At 43.8% G+C, this 19,084-nt stretch overlaps 1 protein-coding gene across 1 annotated transcript; it reads right to left on the bottom strand.

Moving 5' to 3' along the window:
* Positions 1-8,203: 8,203 nt before the first annotated feature.
* RFXAP (regulatory factor X associated protein) lies at positions 8,204-16,553 on the bottom strand. Its single transcript, XM_086476646.1, has 3 exons — positions 15,825-16,553; positions 12,781-12,888; positions 8,204-9,813 (listed from the first exon to the last, which is right to left on the bottom strand). The coding sequence occupies exons 1-3, from the start codon at positions 16,551-16,553 to the stop codon at positions 9,703-9,705; spliced, it is 948 nt and encodes a 315-aa protein (XP_086332772.1). The 3' UTR covers positions 8,204-9,702.
* Between the last annotated feature and the right edge of the window lie 2,531 nt (positions 16,554-19,084).

The raw sequence follows: 19,084 nt of genomic DNA, 5'->3' as shown, positions 1-19,084 counted from the left end.
CTCTGCCGGCAACCAAAGTCAGATCTCTACACCATTTGTATGTATTTCACATCCTAATTGCAGGTCTAAAAGAGGACCTTAGGTGGTGCACAGGACTTATGCATAGAGATGACTTTTATCCAGTGAACTGAAGGACTAAACTGCAATTCCAGTCTGTCTCCCTACTGCAAAGCACGTTGGGACAACAGATCCTCTGAGGAGCTGAGGCACCCCTGTCTCCCCTAGGATTTGGCAGGAGGAGAGAGCCCTTGGGATGCGTTCAGCACTGGAGCCTTATCAGAACATTCTGGACACATCTGAGTAGCCTGATACTGTTAACACAGTAGCATACGGTACTGCTGCACTGAAAAGCAACAAGCTTCTAAGAAAAGAACAAAGAAAATTTAAAATATATGCCTATAAGTTTAAAAACTAATTAACTTCCAGTGCTTTTTTGCAAAGTACATACATACTTGCATATGTATCCGGCATGTAAACTGAATCCTATCCATTATACAGTATTGATGTAGTTTGTTTTAAAGTTAGGACTGTCTGTAGTTAGACTACTGTGCTGATGTCAAGGGTACGTCTAAAAGGGACTTGAACTGTGATTCAGAAAAGGGAAATGAAGTGTGCATTGAAGAACCGAGTAATTACTTTATCGTTCATCTTGGGGTAGTCTCTGTACTGGGAACAGGAAGCCCCACACTCACAGGTGCAAGGAGAAGGAGGTGGGAGTCAGCCACGTCCGTCCCCTGTGCTGGGCCAGTCCTCAGGATCTGACTGCAGCGGTTGGGTTTGACAGAGAGGGCTTCCCTGCCAGTCACTTCATACATCCCCATGGATGGTTCCTCCTCTTAGATACAGGCTTCATCATTTGCAGTGCTTTTGCCTTGCCTGCAGAGGATGGTGAGGCAGTGTAAGCCATGAACAAGCAAAGAGTGAATCTATGTGCAGAACCTTTTTTTAAAAGCTCCTTGTCTGTGGTCTTTCTGTAAGCAGGGAAACCTAGTGCCCATACTCTCATCCAGCCTTCCAAAATGCTGTTCACTTGACAACGTTTTCTGAGGAGGCAAGTGAAACTTTTACTACATTTTGATGGTGTCCATTACCTTGCTGAAAGGATAGAGGATTGTTTCTTTCCAGGCATAACAGTCCACTGAAAATTGTTTTGCTTTAAGGGTCAGAAAGAGTGCTAACTTCTCCAATCTCATTCCTCCTTAGAACACACCAGAAGTATTCTGAGAAAAAAAAAAAAGTTTTACAGAACATTTCTTTTCTTCTCACACAATATCTGGTGCTACACATTTTACTGTCTAATTAGAAGAAGATGCCTGAAATCTTCAGCTACATCACATATGCAAAGGAAATCACATTCACTGGAAAGACTTTCCATGTGTTTTAGATGCTATGTAATACCTGTTATGAGGTGGTAATTGTGAACAGAGCAGAAGAGTCAGTAAACTAGCAGGGTTACTTCATTTGAATGGATCTTCAGCTGCCTGCAGAATTTGTAGGGCACAGAAGGATAAATTATTGTTAAGTTTGAGCGTAATAGCAAGTTTTATAGGAAATTTGTAAATGCGAAGAACACTATTCTGTCACCAATTGACGTCAGCAGTGTCACTGTGGGATAGGAAAAGCTTTACAGTCTCCTGTAGCAATGAAATCCAATAATAATGTTACACAGAAATTCCAGGCGTGCCATTTACTGTTCAGCTTGAGAGTAGTTTGGAAAAAGACATTTTCCTTGTCTCACCCCATCATTACTGTCACTGTACCGAGGTACTGGTAACACAGTTCTTAGCATGTTTATTGCACCCTTTCTCTGGTAATTTCTCTGTGCTTCTCCTGTTGCTCATCCCTTTGCTTTCATAGCAGTTAAAGACAGAGAAAATCACCTCTCCTGTCCAGGATCTAGCTCTGTCCTTTATCCTAGATTCTTCCTTGCCTTTTAGGCTGAAACTTCCTTCCCTCCTAATATAGAGAGAAGCCTAAGGGTTGCTTTTAGACATTCCTGGCATTGTCATCTTCCTCACAGAGAGTGAAGGGGTTACGTTCCAAGGCGCATCAGCTCTTGGGCATCTCCAGAACCCAGTTTCATGTCGATGGTGTAGAGGAAAATTGGATAGCCAGTACAGAGAAGCAGGTTCTTCTGGGGCATCATTCATTTCATCATGAGGCAGGTATTTCATGTAGGTGAAATACACTGCGCTCTGAGCATGTGTATATCTTCCCATTGAGTGTAAGGGGAACTCAGGGACACTAGCTCAAATGTGGACTGCTTCATTGGACACATCGGAAAGCAGGTGAGGTGGGCCCTAGTGAAGATGTGGTGGCTTTCCCAGCCTAGTAATGGTGCTTACTCAGAAAGTGGCTGTGTTGTTTAAATGGAAGGTGGTAAAACTCATAGCTGTTTTTCCTTTCTGTATGTCTACTTTCATAGTAATCCTCATACAAATAGGATTTGGCTTCAATGCAGCCCACACATGCATCTCATTAAAGGTAGTCACCTTAATATTCTTTTGCTAGTAAGTAAAGAGGCATTTCTGGAGCGTAATTCTTCTGACCTGTTTAAAAAGTTTGCATGAGGATGAGATGAATTTCAGCAAATTTAACTATTTGCTGAAGGCTGGATCAAAGCACCTGATTCTGGGCAATCAAAGCGAATAGCCATCTCAGAGTTGTTAGCCTTTGGGAAAGCTGGTATCACTGTGTGATGTTTCCTGTTTTGGTGGCCCCTAGGGGCTTAGTCCACTGTATGAGATGCTGTGCAAACACACAGCAGCTGACAGCTCCTTCCCAAGAGAAGGGGAGAGCTCACATCACAAGGGAGAAGGGGTAACAGTGGATGAGGCAAACAAGTAAATAGGAAGATAACCTCTGCCCAGATGCAGTGATAAAAAGTAAGGCTAATAAATTATTTATTTCCCTTTCTTTTTGAACAAAGTCTCTTACAGGCTTCTCTAGTATACGTGAATTGAGCTCAGTTAAAAATTCAGGCTTCTCATAATTTGCAGCAATGTAACTTTGTCTCCCCAAATGGAAGGAGATATGTTCTGCTGAAAGGTCTTCATCAACCTATCAACCTGTAGTCAATTTAAAACCTTTAAATGTACTCATTAATACTCAAGCTTTGAAGATAGGCTTCCTGAGAGATTTAAAACCACTTACAGGGAGACTACTTAGTCAAAGGCAGATTTTTTTTAAAATGGGTTTTTTGAGCCATCAACAGTCCAAACTCTCTTGAAAGTTTCTGTGGAGAAGCACCACGCATCAGCAGGCAGCGGTGGGAGTTTGATCGGTCAGAGCCATAAAGCACATTCATCACGGTACGTAGACCTCTTGTTTTCCTATTAAGTGGTCAAGAGAAGAAGAGTGCTTAATTGCTGCCAGTTCATCAGCAGCACCAGTATTAATGTGCCATTTGCATCCAGAGGCAACAGAGGCAAATCTAGCACACTGACTGCATGGAGCCATTCAGTGGCACTGCTGCTGCGGGGTCTCGGTCCCGTAACCTCGCACTGTAACGGCTGATCAGGGACGGTACAGCAGTGGCTGCAGCGTTCAGAAATGCAGCACGTGCTCTGCCTCCCCTTCAGAGGCTACAACGCCACAAGCTTCTTTACTCCTCATGAGAATTTCATGTTTTGCCATGCTTAGTCTGAAGGATAACGTATCAGCAGCACAAAGGGGAACTGTGGCCCCAGGGAACACCAAATGGAGTCAGGGAAATTCCTTCTGTGTCTCCAGCAGGTACTCTGTTGAGTTTTACTGCCCTGAGCAGCCTTCTCCAAGCAGTCTCTGCCTTGAGCAGGGTGTCAGACTCGGTGCCCTGCAGACATCCCTTCCAGCTTACATTATTCTGTGGGTCTGTGCAGAGATTCAATGGCAACTGGTTGCCACAGGAGAAGCTCTCTGTTAGTTGAGACGGTTTCAGGATGAAGCATGTTTATCCTCAGCTATTTCTGCATGAGTTCAGTGCAGGACGGAGTTACGAGGTATTAATGTTCCCTCAGCATAAAATCAACACTGCAAACATCTCTAACGTAAACATCATCTCCACCGCACAACTCTTAAAATGGAGAAAATCAGGCATTTGTGACTGTAACTTTATCTAATCCACCCTTGTTCTACCTGGCTTACAACACTCACCTTTGCCTGTAAGCTCTATGAATCAGAAAGTCTCACCAGCAACTGAGGAGTTGCACAAAGAGCTGGATTTACAGAGGCAGCTTATGCAGAGACTGTTTATTTCTTGGCTGGCTGGAAGCGATTTATAAAGAAGCTTGATCGAATTTAGTAGCTTTGAAGGGGTCTCAAGTATAAGGCCAATTTTCTTGGCTCATTAGAGACTTCTCTGGTGCAGCTCTAGCTTTCAGGAATACTTGAGCACTATGTGGTGTTCAGCAGAAAAGAAACATTACATCCTCTGTACTATTCACCTTTTCCCCCAGCTTCCCATAACCTAATTTAGTAAAACCAAAACCAAACACAATAAAGAAAGATTAATGAGTCATAGGGCAGAGCAATTAAATACCATTTTTCAAAGTTGAGAAGTGCTGCCCAGAATATAGATTTATATCATCAGAAATGTACCGAATGTAACATGTCCCACATGCTCTCCAAGCCAAAGGCATGAGCTCCTTTCTCTGGAGAAGCCTGGAGGGCAGGCTGTTACTCAAACATCTGAACCCAGGCCCTGCTGGGTGAGTGGAAACCCCACTGAAGGGGCTGAGGAGATTTTTTATAGAGGACTTTTATAGAGTTCATGGTTGGTTTCAGTAGCCAGAGGTGCACTAAGAGGGTGAAGGGACTGGGCAGGAGGGAGCATGTGACCAGGTATGCTCAGTGGTCATCGCTGGAGGTATCAAAGCAGTACGTGCTTGGGCAGCCTTTGTGTTCACTAAAGTTTTTTACATTCACATCCAATCTAATCATCAAGACCTATTTTAGGCGACGCTTGGAGTATCCCAGTCCTTGATTCGGTGCTTTCTATACACACAGCCTGGCTGAGTGTGCCAGCCTGATTAAGCCATTAGATCTGTTGGAGCAAATGGTGTCCCATGTGATCCAGGGAGTAGGCTCTGGCTGCATCTGGGAACTGCACTTGCAAGATTACCCTCTGCCTTGCTGCAGGATTAACGAATTCAGCTTTGGGGCAACTATTCAGGGACACTATAAGCACATTCAGTGTGTGCTCCTCAAAGAATACTGCAGTCTGAACAGAAACTGCACAACTGAAAGACACGGATTATACAGAGTGTCTACCTGGGAACTGCAATATAGCAACTCACTTCATGCATAGGTGGGAAGCGGCAGTGCCCAAAGGACGATGGAATCAGCAGGAGCCTTTGCAGGGGCTCCTGACTACGAAGTCACATTTATAACAGGAACTAAGAACGGACAAATATGCTTCCCTGAGAGCAACGACAAGGTCAGGTCAGGTCACCATCAAAAAAGAGCCTGATGAAATCAGTCCCATCTTGCAGCAGGGAGAGAGATTATGTGAGACTTCCGATCTGTGAATAAAAAGCTTCTCAAGCTGGAGGCTTCATTGCAGTCACTGAAACAGGGCTTCTTCCTAACGGCAGCTCTAGGAGTACCTTTCCTCAAGGTACAGAAGGCCTGAGTGGGCGTTTAGTCCTTGTCCAGCAGAGATATCTCTCTATGTCTCTAGTGCAGACAGACACTTCTGCATGTTGTGCACCAGCACAAAACACAGCGTTTGGTTTGTACCAATCATCTACTCATAGGAAACTCCAGAGTGGCCAGGAGCAGCCAGAATCCTGTTACCTGTTCCCCCTAGGGCTTTCCAAACAGCTTGCCCAGGCGTGCCTTACCTGACATTGCCATACAGATGCCACACGTTCCTGCCAGGGAGGTGAGGAGTACGGGAGTCCCATCAAGAGGACACCTCCACTTGCACCTGGGTCACGCTTGCAAACTTGGTGCCTGTACAGATGATGAATCTCAGTTGCAGGCCATGTCCCTTATGCAAGGTAGACATAACCACTACGTCCTCCCGAGTCAGCTACTCTTCCATTATAGCCAATGTGAACATTTGCAGCTAATTGTGAACAGTTTTTAGATCTTCAGTCATAGTGTTTTTATTATCCATGGATGCTGCTATTTTATATTCCGTGTTAGTATTCAAATAATATTGCATATGAATAGCATAGGAAGAAATAGACCAACTAGTTAATAATTTTAAATACAGACCTCATCAGCAAAGAAAAGCTAGAAAAAACTTGGTATAGTCTGACCCCTTGCACTTTCACAGCAGTGAGCATGTCATGTTTCAAAGTGGTTTTTTGATGCTAAAGTGTGTGTTAAATCTTCTTAATTCACAGTTATGTCCATGAGAAGCTTTGTAAACAAGAGTGCAAAGGAACAAACATAATGATAAGCAGAGATAATGCACATTCAGATAAATTTTCTTTGCTTACTCAAGCAACTGGAGTTTTTAATTATTTATAATACTTTTTAACTACAAGTGTACCACACCGTACTTTCTGCAGATAAGTCAGTGTTAGCAATTTAATAGCTCTTTTCAGTATCGCCTCTATGATATAAATGAGGCTGAGAAGCGAGACAAGCAAGTGAAGAAACAGGCCATTTTGTGTGGGTCAAGGAAGCCATACGGTTGCAAAGTTCTGTGCAGTCAAGGGGCCAAAATGGTGGACTCGAGCAAAGTGGTATTTTGTGTTAAGTACCAGTTATCAGTCTGGTGCAGAAAAGCACCCTGAATCGTGGATAGTTTTAATAGTGTCACTCCTGTGACTCTGAACCATTCTGCCCTCTCTTGTCCATCAGAACCAAAGCAAAATGTCTGCATCATCCGGAAGAAAGTATTATTCACCGCTAGTGGTATTCTGTAAAACAGCATATGTCGCTGTATAAAGAACGCTGCTTGGACTCTTGCCTCTTGAGAACGAAAAATCTCAGACATACTTAGTTTCAGGAGCCTGAGCAATCAGGGCAGCTCAGAGTCCTCCGACAAGCCTGAGTACTCTAGCCCATGCCCTGTCATATCAAAAAATATACAACTGCTAATCAGGTGGACATTTTCACAAGCATTCCTCCTGCTGCATTTGAGTTGAGGCATTCTGAAGTCAACATATTTAGTCTGATGTTTGAACCATACACTTTTTAACACACTCCATTTTCTTTGGCTGGAATTATTCTATTGTAAAAGGGATTATTCACGTCTTGTGTTTTACTGTTAATAAAGATATTTCTGATTTAAGAGCCCTTTTCTTTGTTGTCTCTCATTCTTCCCTCTCAATTGGCCCTGGAAAGCTGTAGGTCCCACTCTGATCACAGTGCCTTTGGGAACTAGAGCATTTAGAAAGCCTTTCTTCATACAAGTCAGTCTCAGGCCAGAGGAATCAGTGATTAACAGGATGAAGCAACACTTCCAGCAAATGGGATGCTAGACACTATAAAATGGATTGAAAATAAATATGGCATAAAATCTGCATGTAAAAGTATATCCATTCCTCACTGCAGTCCTGTGGCAGATGTGAAGACTCCAGAGGATGCTTCAGCTTACTTTTGAAGGAGGGAGCCCTGATCCAACAGGCAGTTAATGAGCAGTGATGCTGCCCTATGACAGAAGCCCTTGCTGTGGACCAGACATCAGTGGGAAGACAGACTTGCAGCTGTGCAGGCCACAAACTGCTCAAGGAAAAACAGATACAGTAAGAGCGCGCTGTTACAGAAGTCAGGTTTTAATCTTCCTCAAATTCAGATTTTTTCTCTGCAATAACAGCAGCAAGGGAGCAGAAGACAGAGCGGTCTTGGAGCCACACCGACTCTGCTGGATTCCCACATGGCTTGGGAATCCCAACAGGACAGCCCTCTTACCAGCATGTCTCCTGCTATCTGCACCACCCTGTCAGGCACTGGTATCACAGACGGCCAGAAATACAGGACAGGTGAACATCTCTATGCACATCTTCAGCAGCTTTCATTTGTTTTGAGGTAACTAACTCCTTCAGCACTGTCTTAACACGCCCTGTGCCCCTTTTCTACCATGAGGGTTTATTTTTTTTAAAAAAAGTTTAATCAGATCTGTTCACCTAAATGTTTTCATAAGCTGAGCACTTAAAACAAAAGTTATTCTACAATTTCAGCCCATTACGTTTTCACATCTATTCTGATACTGAGAAAAGTAATCTGATTTTACTTAAAGCTAAAATAACTTTCTATAACAAGAGCCTTGGAACACAAAAGTTTTAATGCCACCTAGTCAGAGCTATCAATTTTAGCATAAAAAAAACCCATACAAATTTAACAGAATAAAAAAGAACAGGCTTGGGGTTTGGGGGGTTTGTTTGTTTTTTTAAAGAAAAACAAAAGATTCTACACATTGGTCCCGAACTGTCGATACAAAGTTTTCCAATTTCTTTTTTAAAGAACAACTTGCACAATACTAAATACAATAAATCCCTACTGGACAAGTTCTGTACACATACACAAAGCACAGCTTGTAAAAATTCTTCAGACTAACAGATACTCCTGAAGACACATTATTTAGCGGATCACACTGCTGCAATATCAAAGTAGTACTTTAATAAGCACCTACATGATTCTGATAACCTCTATTCGGAAACACGGGTTGATACCACACTGTGGAATCCCACATTTTCTTTTTAAACCACTTACATAACACAGTGTTTGGATTCTTAACCCAACCAATTGCAAGTTCATCTGAATTGGCTAAAACCCCAAAAAGTCCAGCACTAGGCCTGATTAGATATCAGTTGTCTTAATAGAATAATTTTAACTATATTTTTTTAGAAGAAAAAGACTACATAAAGGAAAAAAAAAAGCACAATTCCATTACTTTACTTTTTGGATGCATCTGCTATTATGAGTTAAAAGCTTTAAAATTTCATTTAGTCACTTAAAACCAAGTGATATTCTCATCTGTAATTAAGTTACACCACAAGTATAAGAGGTTGGTCCTTACAAATAACTCCACAAAATAAGGTCCAACTCTCAGTTGCACACGCTCCACCTAATTCTTCTCTGAAGCTTTTTGTCATTTCTCTCTTTTGGAACTTTTAAACACAAATTCTTTTACATGCTTTGCACAGACAACGAAGCATTTCACACCGACTCAACTTGCAGATAATGAATATATAGCAGGAGGATCACCCGGTTTGCACTTTTCTGAGCCACTGGATCGACTTCTTGATGGCATATTGTCTCGGCCTTTAGTGCAAGATTCTACTGGATATAAGCTTCTCATATCCCTGAGCAATTGCTGTTAGGTCATGCCACTGGACTGGCTCAAACTGAGGACTTTATTTCACAACTTCCATAGAAAGTAACTGACTTCCTTCAATGATTGTCATCAAAGAGTGACTTGTTTAACAGTAAATCCTTGTATAAAAAAATGTTAATTTAGTGGAAGACTTTGGTAGGAAAAGGGTGTACAGCTAAACATTACTAATATAAACAAATTTCTATTAAAAAATTAAACATTAAAATGAAGTTTTAAAAAGAATCATAAAATAGACTCCTCCAGATTTGCTCACAAGTTTGTGGACACCCAAGCAGCTCAAAACCTCGAAAGTGCAAACAAGAAACAATACGTAACAGCAGCAACTTCAGTTTTCCTTTAAACATTGAGATTCTTTGCATTTATATAAAACACACATCCTATCCCTCCTTCAGCACCAGACTCCTCTGCAGGTCGTCCATCCGTTCCAATTACCCAGGCGCTCCTTGGAACTGTTGCTGCCTTTGTTCCAAAGCCTGCTGACTTAAGAGTTGCTGCTGTTTCTGTAGAAACTGCACCACTTCTGGACTTCTGAGTAGGGACTGCAAGAAAGAGAAAGCGGACTTTAAAGACCTCACATATATTAAATAGCTGCCATAATAGTTATATTATTATATATTTCCATTAAATCAATCTGTGCATAAACCATTACTGCAGCTTAACGCCGCCAGGCAAGTAAGCATCACACAGCCTCCTGCTCGCTCCCCCCGCAGTGGGATGAAGCACTGCCCAGCAATAACTAATACATCCCTGTGTTATCAACACTGCTTTCATCACAACCCTGAAACACAGCTCTGTACAAGCTACTGTGAAGAAAGTTAACTGTACCCCAGCCCAAACCAGTACATCCATATAAATGAGTTCAATTAAATGCTGAAGAATTACAAGACGTGCTCACAAAAACCATCTAAAAACTGTTTCAGGACATCAGCAAGTAACCAGAAGCAGCATTAATGCACACACCGAAAGCAGATTCACAATGTAAAGAATACACAGTATCACAAAAAACACAAAGACAGCAAACAGGGGTAATCCACTGACATACTGAAAACAAACACTTTTCAATTGTGCTTCAGTTTTGAGCCAATTTCTACATTTCTCCCTGCAGATAGCTCAAAAATCACTACAATAAATAAAAAGGTACTATAATTCTCATGTGCCTGACAGAGTTCAAGCATCTGGATGATGCTCTTAGTCACACGGTTTAGTTTTAGGTAGTCCTGTGAGGAACGGGGAGTTGGGACACAATGATCCTTACGGGTCCCTTCCAACTCGAGATACTCCGTGATTCTGTGTGCACCAAGTGTTCAATAATTCCCCAACATTTCAAAATAGCAGTCCAGCCACAAGGAATAAGTTTCAAAAAACTCCTCTGCCTACAGGCAAAAGACAAAAGTATCTAAAACTACTGGTATCTGGCTCCCGGCCCGAACAGTTGCAGACTGCGATCCAACTCTGGTCGTTCACCCTTGTTCCTGAACGGTGGCAGCACAAGTGTTTGTAAGGTCAAACGGCAAATCACGTTGCGAAGGGATCCTTCCAAAAATGAATGCAGGAAAAGCATTCTTTTTCAGCTGAATTAATTCCCTAGGCTGCTTACTCATTATGCACGGTCACGTCACTGATGCAACCGAAGAGGTACTGCAACTCTGCAATCCAGATTCACATTCCAAAGGACCAGCAACTTCCAAGGTCTAGAACTTTATGCTATTGGGGCAATTCTAGAGATTATAACTGGAAACAGCCATTCTGCCTATAGCCCACACCTGCAGCAGCACCGAGCAGGTACGATTGGTGAATTGGCCACTGAGAGCAGTCACTAACAATGAACAGGCTCCCTGCAGAGATGTGCAGTCGCCTCCTCCGGACCGTACATTGGCTTTACCAAGTCACTTCACTGCCCAGGGTAGTTCTGCAGTAAGTAACTCTTTATCTGCTGCTGGTTTATGACATTAAGGTACTTCAGGATCTCCATCCACCGCTTGCTGCTTCGCAGCCCCTTGCCTCTGCTTTCTACATCTTTACCCAGCACAAGCTGCACACCCAGGCACACACGGGCCACCCCGAAAGCCTCTTCTCAGAGATTAACCACATGCAAGAAACTTATGAGCAAGCACAAAGGACTTGGCATTTCTAAGGGATAGACCTGCAGGCAGCTTCCAGTGACACGCCCTAAATTTCATGCGCAGAAACGTGAGGTATGGAACCGCCTTGGACACAACAGGCTGTGAGAGACCTTTGTGGGTCACCACGTAACCCCCATGTCTTGTATAAGTGTGCACAAAACAAAGAGGAAATTATAGAAGAAATAATGCTGAATGAGAGCAGCTGAGTCACAGAGAGAGAAGCAAGAACCAGATCAAGGAGAATCTGAATCTCACTTCACCAGAATACCGAAGGAAACCTCAATTCTTGAAGAGCCTTGACATGACTCTGTGCAAAGGCTCTCAACATGTACTCAAAGAGCTTCTGATTGCTGTATTTTTAGAAAAAATGTTTCATTGATACAATACCTTTCAAAGTCAATTAAAAGCCACATGAATACAGACAGCCAGGAAAGGGGACAACAATTCCATAAGGGAGGCATGAAGAACAACAGATAATGTGAAAAATAAACTCCATAGTTCACTGCTTTTTGCTTGTAAAAACTGAAGAGCTACAGATACTCCTGTGAGTTTTAGACATAACCATTAAATAGGTGCTATTATCGAGAAAGAATTCAAGAAAATAAATCTATATAGCTGTATACTTAAGACTGATGGGATGTTTCTTTAAAGACTTTACAAATTTCTGAACAAGCACTACAGCACTTTAATGAGGACTGTTAAATTACTTTGCACAGCTAACAGGAAGAACCAGTCATCAGTCCCATTAGCTTTTGGAGAAAGGAGACTGTAAAAACCAGGAACACAGCAAGCTGCAATGCATAAGCTGAAGGAACAGCAAGTACTGAATTATTTCCATTCATTGGGCTTAATTCTTTAAATATACTTAAAGGAGCAACAAAAGCGTTTAAAAACTTACACCATTCATGCAGTCTACAAATATTACAAGTCATACTGTTTGCTTAACCAACAAATTTATATGCGATTTTAGGTGTGATAGGCAACTTTCAAACCCCACTACAGTAGTCAAAGCTCACATCAGACCTAAAGTCCCCGCATTGTTCTGCCCAAAGCTTTCCAGAAAAGTTGGTTTAACAAGTTAAAAACATCTCACTGATACTATAATCATGATTTACCCTAAAGAAATAAGCAGGTCTATTTAGTACCACCAAAATACTCAATTTCAGTTAATGGGGCAGCGGTCATTAAATTCGGTCATCCTGGCATTTTTCACACTGAGGCCGAGCCGCACATCTGCTCTGCAGCGTGTTTCAGATTTGCAAATATGCACGTGGAGCGGACGACCATTAAACTGACTTTCACCTTTCACAAGGGTGACAGTTAAACATTGTTACACTGCCTTGATTTATTTGAGCTCAAAATCTCTAAGAAAACAAAACTTACCAGCCTCTTTTTATTCAATACTTGTTCCAAAAGAGTAGGTCTTGCTGGGCGGTCTCCCATGGATCCTGTTCTCTGTTTTGTCACAGAAACTGAACCTTCAACGCTATCCTGCACACAAAAGATAATTAAAAAAAAAAAAAACAAACAGATAAGTGAGACTATAAGCCCCTGATATAATGATACATTTACTTGTCACGACAGAAAATCCCAAGAGTAAAGAATGTTTGCCTCAATCTGCAGAGGAAAATAACAGCACAAGAATGGAAACATATCTATTCAAGAACTGGCCTCCTCTTTCCACATTATTTTCACTATTTCATCAGTCACAGTGAAACAATGCAGCTGAGTTAATCTTCTAAACTGCACAACTAACCAGGTTACTATGGCTAGTTAATGGCTTGAATGTATCTGATTGCACTTCTTAAAAATGAAGTAATTCACACCAGCTCAATCTCCAGCTTGTGGAAGTGAATGATATTTAACACATGTAACTGGGTAGGAAAGACAATAATACGTCTAATAGCAAAACAAAACATATTTCAGAATACTATTATAAACTTATCAAAGCCACAGGCAAGAGACAATAAAATCTACAGGTTTTTTTCTTTGTAAGTTTATTCTGTTCCTTGTACAATCACCAGTCATAAATCAAGACTATCGTCTAAACAACACGGTTCTACAATCTGCTGTAGAGAAAATACTCGCAGTTTGGAAAATTTCAATCAATGTTAAATCCTATGTGCGTTAAATTCACAACTTACTGACACTTCCACCTACCTGAAAGGTTTCAAGCAAGAACAACAACAAAGCATCCCAGTATCATTCACTTCAATCCTGTCCACAGAAGTGAAAAATGAAATTGCTATTAGGAATCTAACTGACTGCACAAGACAACAATCTTGTGCGGCCTCGACAGACACCATTGCAAAGAAGCACACCGAATTTAGCACTGAATATCCTGCTTTCTTCTGCAAGCTCAGGCCTGAATTTCCTACCATTCAAAGCAACCTGCGCTTGCAGAAACTGGGGAGAAGCAAGCCCGCTCTCTCCCAACATGCAATAATCATTATTCCATGTTACCCATCAGAAAGCCTTAACCCATCACTACATGAAATGCAGCAATTTTACCCTTCTCCCATACTGTCCCCTTTTCTGAACTAGCACAAGTATTTTGCATAGACACATCATGAATTGTGCATGATAAATTAGGAAAGGAAGGAAGAAAAGGGGAAATCAGGCCGGTACATAAAACTAGAATTCACCCACTGCTTAAATACAGCGTGCAGTTTCTGTTCTCTCATCTAAAAGTGAAGTAGCTACTAGAACTAGAGAAAGTTCACAGAATGGCAACAAGGGTGATACAAGTACATAACTTTTTACTTGGAAACAAGCAGGCTACACCTTTTCACTGCAGGAAGGAAACAACTCAGAGGCAAGCCTACCAAGTAAGTGGCACAAAGTGAACAGGAATTAGTTGTTCAGTGTATCTGCTAATGTAAACAACACCTGGCAAAGTAACAGGTTCAAAAGGGAGGAGGAGATCATTCAAACCAGGCAGCAGACCTGAAGAAACTATCAGAAAGTAATGCATGCTGAGAGCTTACAAGGGTTCAACAAAAATCCAAAAAAGCACATGGAACAGATATCACTTAGAGTTACTTAGAAACCCCACATCTATCTCAGCAAGTCCTTTGAGCTGAAAGAGAAAGAAGCTGGGAGAATGCTTAGCAGCATCACACACGCTTGCCTTATTCTTACGCACCTGCTTCACGGCAGCTTTTACAGTTAGATAAAAAAAGATTCTTTGGTGCGATACCTAGTAGGGTTACTACTATATTTATAAGAAGAAAACCAGAAAAAGTTAGGTTTTTGAAGGTTAGTTTGCAGCTAAATCAGTTCCCAGTCTCACAACTCCAGAGACAGCTGCGCTGACAAAAAAGGGTTGCTTTTAGTAGGTGTGCCAGATAAGATTTCTTCTGGCAATCACTATTTTATACTTAGAATCACAGAATCATAAGGTTGGAACAGACCTCTAAGATCCCTCTAAGATCACCAAGTCCAACCGTCAACCCAACACCACCATGCCCACTAAACCATGTCCTGAAGTGCCATATCTACAATGTCTTCTGAACACCTCCAGGGATGGTGACTCCACCACTTCCCTGGGCAGCCTGTTCCGATGCTTGACCACCCCTTCAGTACAAAAGTTTTTCCTAATGTCCAATCTAAACCTCCCCTGGTGCAATTTGAGGCCGTTGCCTCTTGTCCTATACTTGTCCCTTCAAGCACAAACTAGGCAGCACCTTCCAAATTAAAACCATTTCCCCCTTTCTAGCTCATCTAGATACAGGATTTTAAATGCTAATTCAGTACAAGTGACCACCAGAAACTGTTATTCTGGCTGAGTCGCAGACTGTAGAAAAAAAAAGATCTAAGAAGTTGAACATTAGCATCTGTTGTCACACTGAGTGTTTCTCCATCTAAACAATACAACTAAGTTTATGAAAGCAAGTATGAACTATTAGTGCTCTAAGTATTTAACTACCATTTTATATATATATATAAAATCAACAGGTACCTTGAAGAAGGAAAACAACTTCTATATGCAATATAATCTGATACCAAATGGCCTTTCTGACTTTAAAACCCTACGGCTCAGTGGGGCAAGAAGACTGACATTTCTCTTCGGTCTATACTTTCACCTTTTCTCCTGTGAAATAAACACGAGCTGCACAGCAAAGCATATTTTCATCAGATTTTTGTTCCGAGATTCTTCTGGTATAGTTGTACGTTGCTACAATTTATACCAGAGAAGAAAAAAGAAACAGGCTTTGCTCCGGCACCTGAGAAAGAGCGAGTTCCAGGACTCTCCGGGATTTCTTCCCTTTCCTCTGGACATAAAGGTCCCACTCCCCCTGACAGAAATCGATTTTCCACGGGAAGCACCTTCGCCCAGAGGAAGCACATAGCAGCCGGGCCTCCCTCGCACTTCACCACCCGCAGAGGCCCCACACAACCACCACCCCCACCCCCCGGTGCCTCACCTCGGCCCGCGGGCCGCCCCCCGCGGCGGCCGCCCCGCCGCCGCCCAGGGCCTGGTCGCTCTTCTTGCGCTTGTACTTGTCCTTGTAAATCTTGTTGCGGTGGCGCTTGCACATCCAGGGCTTGCGCTGCTTCACCACCTGCGTGGTGGTCTCGCTGCAGCCCTGGTAGGTGCAGCTCTTGCAGCCGCCGCCCGCCGCCGCCGCCGCCGTTTCGCCGCTCGAAGCCGCCGCCGCCTCCTCCTCCTCCAGCTCCTCCGGGCTGGCCGTGCTCTCGCCGCCCGCCGCTTCCGCTTCCTCCCCCGCCTCGGTCTCGCCTTCACCGGGGCCCCCCAGCTCGTAGAATAACATGAGGCCGCCGCTACCGGAGGGCGGCACCGACGGGTCGGCGCCTGGGAGCGGCAGCACCCCCCCCGCCACCCCAGCCGCCGCCGCCGCCTCCTCGCCGCCGCACGGCTGCATCACGAGCAGCGCCAGCTGCGGCGGCGAGGAGGAGGAGGACGAGGAGGCTGAGGAGGAGGAGGAGGGAGCGGCGGCGGGGCTGGCCCGCAGGGCGCCGGTAACCGAGCCCGCGGCCCCCGCCGCTTCGGCCCCCGCCCCCTCACCGCGCAGGCGCCGCCACGCCGCGTTCACCGCGCATGTGCGGGCGCGCCGCGCACGCGCCCTGGCGGCCGGCCGGAGGAGAGGCCGAGCGCGCCGTCTGGCCGGTCGCAAGGCGGGGCGAGCGCGCATGCGCGGGCCGAGCGTGCGCAGGTGCGAGGCGCGGGGTGACGTGCCTGGGGGTGCTGAGGGGGAGGGGGAGGGGGAGGGGGAGGGGCCGGGCGCTAGTGATGGCGGTGCGGCGTCGTGCGCAGCTCTTGGGGGATCTTGTCTTGCGGCTACGACAGCACCACTAGCGTGAAGCCCTCCTGTCTTCCCGTGTGCAAAGAACCCCCCTGTGGCCGTGTCACAGCCACCGGCGTGGTTTGGCCCTCAGCCTGCTCAGCCCCCTGCCCTGCTGTTGGCCCGTGGGGGCTGTCTGGACCCAAACTGTCTTGCCAGTGATCTTCACGGGCACCGTCCCTGGACTGTGCTTGTGTCCTTGCTGTACTGCCACTGTCAGCTGGAGAGTGGGGACGTGGGGTGCAGTTTGGCTTCCTCTCCCACTTGGCCTTTTTGTTGCCTCCAGCCTGCTGTTGGCCTTGTAGCTTTTGGCTCGCTGCTCCTTGCCCTTTCTTCATCTAGGTATCGAGTCTCTCCTTGGCTCACTTCTACAGGGCTCTTTGTGTGCTTTTCCTTTATTACAAGGTTTGTCTGAGCAGCTGAGGCCATCTTCACCCAATTTGTGCCGTGACAAATACATTATTCCTAACATCTTTATTCTGCAATGTAATTGAATGCTGTATCCGTACTCTTAGCCATTTTTTCTTCCTCAATCCAGTCCTTTTTTTTTTTTCTGCAAAGGTTTTACAATTTATTCCAAGAAAAAAATTGCTTGTAATGCAACTATCGTGCCTACTTTCACTTTTCCTCCTTCTTCTTCCTCCTGTGTCACAGGCACTGGATTTGCCTCACTCCTGCAGAGATGTCCCACTGGCCTCCCCCTCCTTGATCACCTGCTTCATTTTTCTTACCTCCTTCCTCTCCATGAGTTCTTGCCTTTCTCATTGCACACGTTGGTTCATCCCTATTAAAGAATGATGCTGACCCCATTCGTTCTCTGGCAATTACCACAGCTCCTTTGTCCTGTCATTAAGGTAAATGATTATGTTGTTTACAGTTGTAGCCATTCGGTTTCACCCTTCATCATGTAGTAATACAGTTCTCCCTCATTTGTCAAAATAGCTAATGATGTGGTGTAGTCCTAGACAAATCAAGGTGAACTGTGGAACTCTGTCCTCATCGCCTTTGACCCACCAGTCACCTTTAACATGGGTGAGATGACTCCCAGCTCTACTGGGAATTACAGGCTAATTCTTTTTTGTCATTGGAGACTTACTTCCCCCCCACTGCCTCAGTGTCTTTTTCATCTCTGCCATGCTGGGATGACTTATAAGACCCTCTCTTTAGAACTCAGCCTTGCATCTGTGCTAGTAGTGAAACATGTAAAAATTACACGTAGCCTTGTTGTTCTCCTTGCCTTTTACGTCTTTCGATGTGAGCTCCTTGAGGCAGAGGTTGTCAGTAAATGTTTGGGTTTTTTCGTGTTATAGTTCCATTGAAATAATTGTAGTTTATTTCTTTTGCTTTAAATGCATCATAAAAGAATGCCTACTTAAAATTTTAAGTGCTCCTGACATTAATTAAAATAAAATCCAAAGTAATAATGAATCAAAACCGGTATCATTTTCCCCCAGCCACACTTCCTGCACATATCCACTCCGTAACTGATTAAAATGCAAATACAAAATGGGAAGTGGATACCCTTTAAATCCCAGGAGGAAGAGTGCCTGTGCCCTTCCCTGCCACTTCTCTGAAGCCCCACTGGGACAGCTAGGTTTGATGCGGGCCAGTCAGACCAGCAGACTGGAGCAGTTCAAGACTGAAGGAGAAAATTACTTTCAGAGTGAAGGTTTCCAAGCGAACACTCTGCTGAATACTCCTTCCCTTTTTGAATCAGTTGGCTTCTACCTCAGACACCCTGGTTACACTCAGGGATCTCACTGGAGAGCGTACCTGCAAGCGTACTTCCACTCCTCAGTTCTTATTTTCCTCATCTGAGGAAAAAAGAACAACAAAGACCTCCAGAAAACTAACAATACCTTACAAAGATATTGAGGGGGTTAATTAATTAGCAAATTGATTTGATATTTAATGAGCCTGATACAGGACTGCAGCGTGAAGTATTATCCAATTCTTTTTACCCCAGAACCTTATCATCGGCTTGCTTGAGGGCATAGAAGCATAAACAGGAATTAAATTAGTGACAGCTAACAAATGAAGCCTTTAAAAAGCTGCCGTTGATGCTATTTTTTCTGCCTGGTTTGCTCAGAAAAGAGAAACATTGTGATGGAAAAGAAATCAAGCAAAGTATTAGTTTCCTTGGGCTGTACTTCTGGCAATCCACCTCTTGGGGAAGGAAAGTGGTGTTTGTAAAATTTTGTCACTAGTCTGTACATCATTGCCATCCTGCTGGGAGCGGCAGCATCACATTTTGCCTTCCCAGGTGCAATTAAGAGGAGATGCTGAATGTGATTATTGAAATCTAATAAGTTCATTTGTCCGTAGGATGGCAGCTTGTTGTTTAAATAGATTCTGTAATTTTCTCCTGTCTCTTTCATTTG

The sequence above is a fragment of the Leptosomus discolor genome, chromosome 1 (genome assembly GCF_034619465.1).
Source record: "Leptosomus discolor isolate bLepDis1 chromosome 1, bLepDis1.hap2, whole genome shotgun sequence".
Taxonomy (NCBI): Eukaryota; Metazoa; Chordata; class Aves; order Leptosomiformes; family Leptosomidae; genus Leptosomus; species Leptosomus discolor.
The sequence above is the reverse complement of the archived record's forward strand: the minus strand, read 5'-3'. Positions and strand labels throughout refer to the sequence as shown.

Bases quoted from the DNA above. Each gene is read 5' to 3' on its own strand.
- RFXAP (XM_086476646.1), bottom strand. From the start codon at position 16,553: ATGCGCGCTCGCCCCGCCTTGCGACCGGCCAGACGGCGCGCTCGGCCT. The intron at 12,889-15,824 runs GTGAGGCACCGG...TTTTGTGTGCAG, and splicing joins GGGGCGGCCCGCGGGCCGAG to GATAGCGTTGAAGGTTCAGT. The intron at 9,814-12,780 runs GTAAGTTTTGTT...TCTTTCTTGCAG, and splicing joins TATTGAATAAAAAGAGGCTG to TCCCTACTCAGAAGTCCAGA.